The sequence below is a fragment of the Trypanosoma theileri genome, assembly GCF_002087225.1.
Source record: "Trypanosoma theileri isolate Edinburgh chromosome Unknown TM35_Tth_27_V1, whole genome shotgun sequence".
In the NCBI taxonomy this organism is placed as follows: Eukaryota; Euglenozoa; class Kinetoplastea; order Trypanosomatida; family Trypanosomatidae; genus Trypanosoma; species Trypanosoma theileri.
This window is the reverse complement of record NW_021639869.1, coordinates 84,694-92,442: the sequence shown is the minus strand read 5'-3', so window position 1 is coordinate 92,442 and position 7,749 is coordinate 84,694. Positions and strand designations below refer to the sequence as shown.

The 7,749-nt window shown below is 46.7% G+C and overlaps 3 protein-coding genes across 3 annotated transcripts; 2 read left to right on the top strand and 1 right to left on the bottom strand.

Moving 5' to 3' along the window:
• TM35_000271340 (uncharacterized protein) lies at nt 1–384 on the bottom strand (the record flags this gene model as incomplete). Its single annotated transcript, XM_029028027.1, has 1 exon — nt 1–384. A coding segment is annotated over one exon (384 nt), but the record flags the coding sequence as incomplete, so codon positions are not given.
• Nucleotides 385–5,601: 5,217 nt separating this feature from the next.
• Nucleotides 5,602–6,366, top strand: TM35_000271330 (uncharacterized protein; the record flags this gene model as incomplete). The annotated part of the gene is made up of 1 exon (XM_029028026.1): nt 5,602–6,366. One exon carries the CDS (start codon nt 5,602–5,604, stop codon nt 6,364–6,366), a length of 765 nt encoding a protein of 254 aa, XP_028880609.1.
• Nucleotides 6,367–7,062: 696 nt separating this feature from the next.
• Nucleotides 7,063–7,584, top strand: TM35_000271320 (Tbingi protein; the record flags this gene model as incomplete). Its single annotated transcript, XM_029028025.1, has 1 exon — nt 7,063–7,584. One exon carries the CDS (start codon nt 7,063–7,065, stop codon nt 7,582–7,584), a length of 522 nt encoding a protein of 173 aa, XP_028880608.1.
• Nucleotides 7,585–7,749: the final 165 nt, after the last annotated feature.

Genomic DNA, 7,749 nt, shown 5'->3' with positions numbered 1-7,749 from the left:
TTCGTGTTCTAACTGTGCTCGTGCGCTGTTATACTCTTGATGAAGCCTTAGAGCTTCCTCTCCCAGTGCGGCCCATTCTAATCTGAATAAGTTATATGTCGTCTCGAAAATTTGGAGAAAATTTTGGTTCCGAGGCATCGTAAAACCAGTAATAGACGGGCACACGGTCTCCCAGTCCATAAAATCGTTTGGTCCTATTCTTAATTTAAGAGTATCCCCTTCTATCGTTAGAATACTGTCAAGATGAAAAGTGTGTTGCGGCATATCCGCAGGTCTTAAATCAAAGGAAAATGCTGTTGGGCCATATTGGCGAACAAAATCTTGGAAAGCCTTAGTACAAATCCTCCACTCTAGCGGTGTATAGGGCTGAATGGTTGTCGTCATCATATACCTTACTTTAAAAAACTTACTACTTTCTTTTCAGAAACTTACTATTGACTCGCTGTTAGGAATGAAAAGAAGTAAAAAATATTCCTAAAAGTTAAAAACACATACCAGATATAAAAGTCAGTAAGGCTTGATCATTCTTTTCGCAAGCTATCATAAAAAAAAAACTCGGTACAACTATAGGGTGTTCAGGTTCACTAAGGACGTCGAGTGTTAAAACACTAACTCTCCAGAAAATCATTTCCATGCCGTTCGCTACCTGAAAAAAGAAGGGAAGGCAGAGCAAAAAGACCACGTTATAGAATCTAAGAGAACGGTTTATGATGGCCTCTATTTAACTTCTGATAATGGTGATTTTCTTGGTTTTAACATCATTTGAATAAGTTTTTTTGTGAGGCTTACTCTCAAAAAATCCCCTTTACTATACTATTTGGAGCAAAAAAAAGTACGGAACAATTAACCACCCAGACGCATTACGAAATTAATCAAGGAAAGAAGGTTTCTCTTCTAAACCCTGCCACCTAAAAAGATTTTTGGAGGGAACGGCCATCAAAGCAACCACATTGTGTTTTTTAACGGGTACATTCTTTGATAATACTTTCTCATGGCGTGGTTTCGGTGGCGAAAAGGGAAAACGGAGCGTAACGGCCAACAGGTCCGAAAGAAGGCAAAGCCAGCAACAACTTCCAACCGCACATAGTTTTGGCCATAAGGCTCGCGGCATTATCGGATCAGTATCAGCTGCACCGCTCAGTGAGTAAGTGATATTTTTTTTTGGCGCAAAGGCATGCGTCGACGTTCCTTAAGAGACGCCGCCCGCTCCAAGCTTCTACCCGGTCATGGTGTAGAAGAAAGCCCCGGTTCTTCAGTAGGAGGACAAAAAATGCAACACGTCAGGACAACGCACACCAAACGCTTTGCAGTTATTAAGAACTCTATTATAATGATAATTTTTTTTTCTCTACCAACCCCAAAGACACATCTTTCTTGATGAAACGTCCAGCTTTGGCTAGCCAAGGTTTCAACAGCGTGGGATTACTTGCCGTAATCGCGGCAAGTCGGTCATCCATTCCCATACGAGAAAGATTTAAATGCAAACCGCACCAGTGCTTCTGGGTGAGGTTAGGCTGGGTGATAAAAGAATCTACTTGGAGTCTTGATTGAAGGTCACGAATGCATCAATCTACCTTACCCCCGCCCCACTGAAAGAGGAATACCAATGTACATTAGATGAAGCTGCTCCGCATTGATGGACTCCAGCCAATGGCAGCAGACGTCCAATGGCGAGCAGTGGCATCAGAGCATGATGTTTCACTTGATTCGCGTTGCAACACCATCGTTATCAACACATTGTGGCGCAGGATATGGCTCTTGACAATTGTGATTGGGTAGTAACATAAATTACATAGTTCTTCAGGATCGCTTTGGGTCGGCAGAAAGCCAAGCGGCCGAAATGCAAATAAGTAACCGATCAATTCTGTCTGATAAATCTCAACTCTAGAAGCACAAAAGAAATAGAGAGACACATTTTAATCCAGCATTGGAATGGCCGCCCGGTTGCCCGCGCCATTAAGAGGATATGAAGGGTTCTCTTTCCGAACCCTTACCATGGAACCTAAATCCACCCCAGCCACCCCCAAAACCTCTAGATTACCCTTTTGTGCTGGAAACTAAATGCTTGTAAAATTATTCTCGATATACCAGATTTGGGATACGGGGTGTGGGGGGTTGGCCCATTCTTCAGCGTGAATTCAGAACCATTTGATGCGGCAGTTCCGCCGCTTAGCCCCAATACCGGGTGCCAACGTGCAAAGTGGGAAGGGATGCTGCGCTCACGAAGTTTCTAAAATAATATACAACCCAGAGCGCGCGCCATAAAACAGTAGGGCGAGATAATGAAACCATGCCCCAAACCCAAGATCAAGAAGCGGCGGCTGGGCTTTAAAAGAACCAGAATGCATTTAGTACGCATGGGCCCCTTCCATGCGCCACCTGAAGGTGCAAAGGCAACTTACCCATATAATAAAAAAAACGGTGGTATGTGATGGATGGATCTGGCTTTGCTTCCGCCCCAAATGCACCTTTCTACCGATGCAGAAACGCTACGAACAATGGGAGGGCAACTCTGTTAAACCGACCCGCCAAGGCAGCGCCACAACATTACGGCGTCCCAACGGGGAACTTGTAAATAGGGTCAATGCAAGCTTGGCGCCGCTAGAATGTAGCTTAAAATAAAGAGTCCATAGCACTAAGAATTGTTCTAAAACGGTTCATCCAGTGGGTCTCACATCGCGGGATGAGGCCATATAGGGCATCGGTTTTCACAAACTCTTTCTTTCCTTCATGGTGGAGCCGAAAAGAGGATCACTGCGATCAAGGAGCCCTATATTGCATAAAATTTCTTCCCCTTTTCTAATTCTACAACGCAGAGGAGACTCCACACAGATGCCATAAGCATCCGGACGCTCTGGCATCTATAAGGGTAATGGTTTGATGCAATAGATAAATAAAGATTTCATTTCACGCAATACATAAATAGAAAGATTGTGGACATTATGTGGCTAGAAAAATACCGACTATAGGTGCAGCTACCTTAATCGGAGGTGCGCCGCGCGAACATTAAAGTAGAGTGAAAAACTACCAGAACAAACTGAGAAAAATGGCGGGAAGATGAATCAGTCTAATTTCCCTTTCCGCATTGGAGCACCGCACCGATGCGACATGCTGCTTTGGGTGTTGTAGCCTACATTTCGAACAACTGGAGATAACGCTCCTTAAAAAGAATAAAAAAAAGAACATGGAACACCCAAATGTCAGCTGATGTGTGTCCATCCTTTTCTTCTTAAAACCAGTGAATCGCTTGGGCCGAGGAAATCTGTACATACGTCGACCCGTCGTCGTGGCCTATATGAAGGCAACATATGGACCGACACAGAAGCCTAAGCCCTGCAATTGGCCAAACCGTGCCATTGTCCATCGGACCGACTGCGCCACTCCAAAGCCAGAACGGTAACCCCCAAACCCACAACGAGAACAACAGCAGCACGCAGGATCTTCTAGAAAACTCTAGTTGCACGCTACTTTCTTTGGCGCCTTGTAAACGCAGCGGTTGGGTTTAACCCATCCCCACCGCCGCACTTACACACAACCATTCCCCGAGGCATGGCAGAAACAACCGCGGCAGGAAAAACATAAAAGAAGGATTCGTAATTATCAACGACTACTGCTTAAGGTTAAAAGATTAAATGGGTGGGGCAGCGCCCGGTCTATGGCGCGAGGGGTTGGGCGATGGCCTCGCGGCGGGATCTCTTGGTCCAAAAAAGAGATTAAAGTTTTTACAAATACCCAAGGTCAGTGTGTGGTGCTGGCGGTTTGGCTTCCCGTTTATAGGATTTAAATGCCACAGCCCAAGGGAAAGGGAAAGAACCAATCTTGATGAAAGGGCCCGGGGAAGAAAACCAAACACACCACGCCGCAGATCAACATGCGAAGGCGAAAATGGGAATATTAAAAGGCAAGAAAGATGACCACCCCGTCGCCCTGTTTTTTTGGCAATTGGACGTGAGGGGAAGCCCGCCTGAGAAAGAAGATCCCGTGTGGGGGAAAATGGTTTCCCCACATGCCTTTCTTAACGCTGCATAGCTTAAGTTTCCATTCGCACAGCGGAATTAGATTTGCAGGAAACGCCAATCAGCGGGCGAAGGCAGCTACGAAACGATAACGCCTACTTCTCTTGTGCGCACCCCAGTTGTGTTTATGTACTGCGGAAAAAAAGGAATTACCCAAGACCCCGAGGCCAGAGACGGATTCAAAGCGGCAATTGCACGGACATGCCGACGAACCAAATGCCAAAGTGACCCGCTTGAAGCCGTTAGGCCGCTAAGGGTGGCGGGCGCTTTTAAGAAAGCACAGGTGGCGCAGTGAGGGAGCGAAGAAGGCAAATTTTTTTTTCAGGGGGTGGCTTATCCTTTTTTAAAAAAAGAAAGGCGCCTTCACAGGAATTCCTCTGAACCCTTAGAAGGCGGCAAAGCTACGCAACACAGGGAACAAGCTGTTATCGATATCTGCTGATTTCTCTTCCTTCTTTCTCTGCAGATGAGCCTTCATATTTCTTATTGAATTATTATCGTTGTTAATTCTTATTTTATTGGTTTTGTTTTTGCGATTCTTTGTTTATTAATTATTATGTTTTTTATTTGATTTCTTTTATCAAGAGCAGCATGTATATACCCAATAAGCGGTGAAGGGAAGCATATTTTGTTTACAGGTTTCTCACCCTCAAAGGTGCACGGCTATATCCTGTCTTCTTTTTATTCTATCCATCTTAATTGAGTGTAAGGCAATTTCCATTTGATACCGTATGCCGTGTTGACCACAAGAGCTTATTTAAGGCAACCAATGGTCTGCTAATACTTGGAAATCAGTAAAAAAACAACAATAAAAAGATGCCATCAACCGATGTATTCCTGGAGTCTTTCTTTACAACATCCTGTTTCATTTTCTCTTTTTCTTTCTTTCTTTTTTTTCTGGCGGTCCCCAATGCGGTGACCGCGTCACCAACAGCTGTATATATAAGCTTATATTCGTTTTACTGTGACGCGCTCTCATCGAACAGATCCGAAAAAATATAGCACGTTGTAGGGCACGGATTTGTATTGCCCCATCGCCTTGGCAATGCCTGCCACCCCATCACGGTGCCAAGGTCCAGTACTTCGTATTCTCAGAGGAAGCAAAGAGCCAGCGACGTTTTTCTTTTTGGAAGACCCGTTGACCCTTAGGCTAAGGCGTTATACAGCAATGGGGCCATCCGCGTCGTGCTGGGGCAGAATTTTATCCAAGAAGGTCCTGGGGCACGTTTCAACGTGCTATCAGCAGTATCACCCGCACCAGGTTGCAGCTGAGTGGTGGTGATGTAGAGGAAAATCCCGGCCTTCACTGCGAGGAGTGCTGTGGAACCCAGCTGGGCTTACCCAGGCCAAGAGGCTTGCTCTCCACAAAACCCTTGTTGAGGAGAATGTGACATTCTGCCTTCTAAGCGAGACGAAACTATCTTGTGCGGAAGTGTCGAGTTTCACAATTGCTGGTTACCAACATCATGGAGTGCCCCACCCCTCTAAGGGAGGTGGCGTTTCGATTCTTGTGCGCGAGGATCTGCCAGTAGAAGTAGGACTCACCGTAGTTGCAAGCATTGGGCATGCTCATGCAACGATCCACATGTCAGAAGGTCTGCCGCTCACAGTGGCGTCAGCATACTTCCCTCCGGGGAGAACATGCGCAACCTCGCCACTTGACACGCTTTTGGCGAGAAGCGGAACTCACCTCATTGGTGCAGATGCTAATGCGCATGCAATGGCATGGTATCGTGCGATCTCCCCTGATACCCGTGGCGATGTGCTAGTACAATGGTGCTTAGATAATGACTATGTTATTCATAACACTGGCGATTGCACTCGCCACACCACACGCCATGGCCTGTCCGCGCCAGATGTGACACTGTCCCGCGAATGCCGTCTAGAGTCATGGACGGCATCTTTCTCCCCGGACAGCGATCATTACATCACACCCTTCGGCGTAGTAGTAGGAGATGGTGATGACGAACCACTGCGGTTCCCTCGCCCTCGCGCACCCATTTATGCATGGAAGAAAGCGAAATGGCCTCGCTTTAGACAAATGTCAAACGCACAGTGCAGTAAACGCCTTAAAGAGAAAATGAGCGTTCACAAGAGAGAACGCCTACTGACCTCCGCCATCCGTATCGCAACGGCTGCGGCGGTTCCACGCGGAGGTCGAGACACCACTCCTTTTTGGACTCCCGAGTTAGAGGAAATCGAAGGGAAGATTCACAATTGTAAACCTTCTGTCTCTAGAGACAGATTAGTAGCTCGCAGAAGGAAATGCTACGACAAGCATCCCATAAGAGATGGAAAACCCTCTGTAATAACATGGCCGTGGCAGACGGCTGCTGTTGGAACATTCTGAAGAGGATTTACGCCCCACGCCCCCTCAGCACCCCGGCGATAAAGATTAATAATACGGCACTCACATACAATCAGAAAGCCAAGCACTTTATCCGATTATATTCACGACGGGTTAAACGTCATCCACATTCCTACCCTCCACCGCCCATTCCAGTCACCGATACAGAATCATCCCCATTACAGCAGCAGAACTGGAACGGGCACAGCGTCTCCTTCCTAAAGGGACGGCCGCAGGTCCAGACGGTATCTACGGCGAGGCACTCCAACACTTGGGACCCCGTGCCAAAGCAGAGACTCTTGCCCTCTTCAACGAGAGTCTCCGTACGGGCGTAGTCCCAGTCTCTTGGGAAGTAGGCATTATTGTACCACTTCTTAAACCAGGAAAGAAAGCCACCGACTTGGATTCATTCAGACCCGTTACCCTCACTAGTTGTCTGTCCAAATTAATGGAACGGATCATTGCAGCACGAATTAGAGATGTCATTGAAACCAAGCTGACCCCACAACAATCTGGATTTGGACCTGGTCACTCGACGTTAGATCAACTATTGCATCTACGCGCAGCCCTCAAAAGACCCACCCCTGATTCGCGTACAGGTGCAGTATTCGTCGACTACGCCAAAGCTTTCGATACTGTAGACCATGATCGAATAGTTAGTGCGATGCGAGAGATGGAACTCCCACCGCACATCATTCGATGGTCAGCATCTTTCCTGAAAGGACGTCAAGCCAAGGTACGCGTCAACAGCAAATCCTCTCCTTTAATGCTTTTCCACCGTGGCGTGCCACAAGGAACAGTTCTCGGCCCACTTATGTTCATTATAGTAATGAACACCCTAAGCAAACGATTATCTCAAGTTCCCTTATTATTTCATGGATATTTTTCGCCGATGATCTCACACTAGCAGTACGACACGTCAACCGAGACATCATAAACAGTACACTGCAACAAGGACTAAACGTGGTGGATGAATGGTCCAAAAACTATTTTATGGAAATCAATGTGGACAAGACGAAATACACCCTTTTTGGAACCTTAGACCCGAATCCACTTTCTCTTGAACTACGCGCTATCCCAGTGGGCCCGGAGAAGGCACCTAAACTCTTAGGCATCACATTCCAAAACTACCGAGTCATGTCTACCCATGTGGTTCAAACGAGACAACGCATGAATTTTAGATTACTACAACTTGCAGCAATCTCCTGCACCACATGGTGACCGAAACGTGACGTCCTCCGAGCCTTCTACCTGACGCTAGTTCAAGCCCAGACACTCTACGGTTTTGAGATCTGGTATTGGGATGCGGCTCCCACTTCACGCAAACTCCTCGATGCAGGACAGAACAAAGCTTGCCGAACCATAGCAGGTATCCCATATGGATGT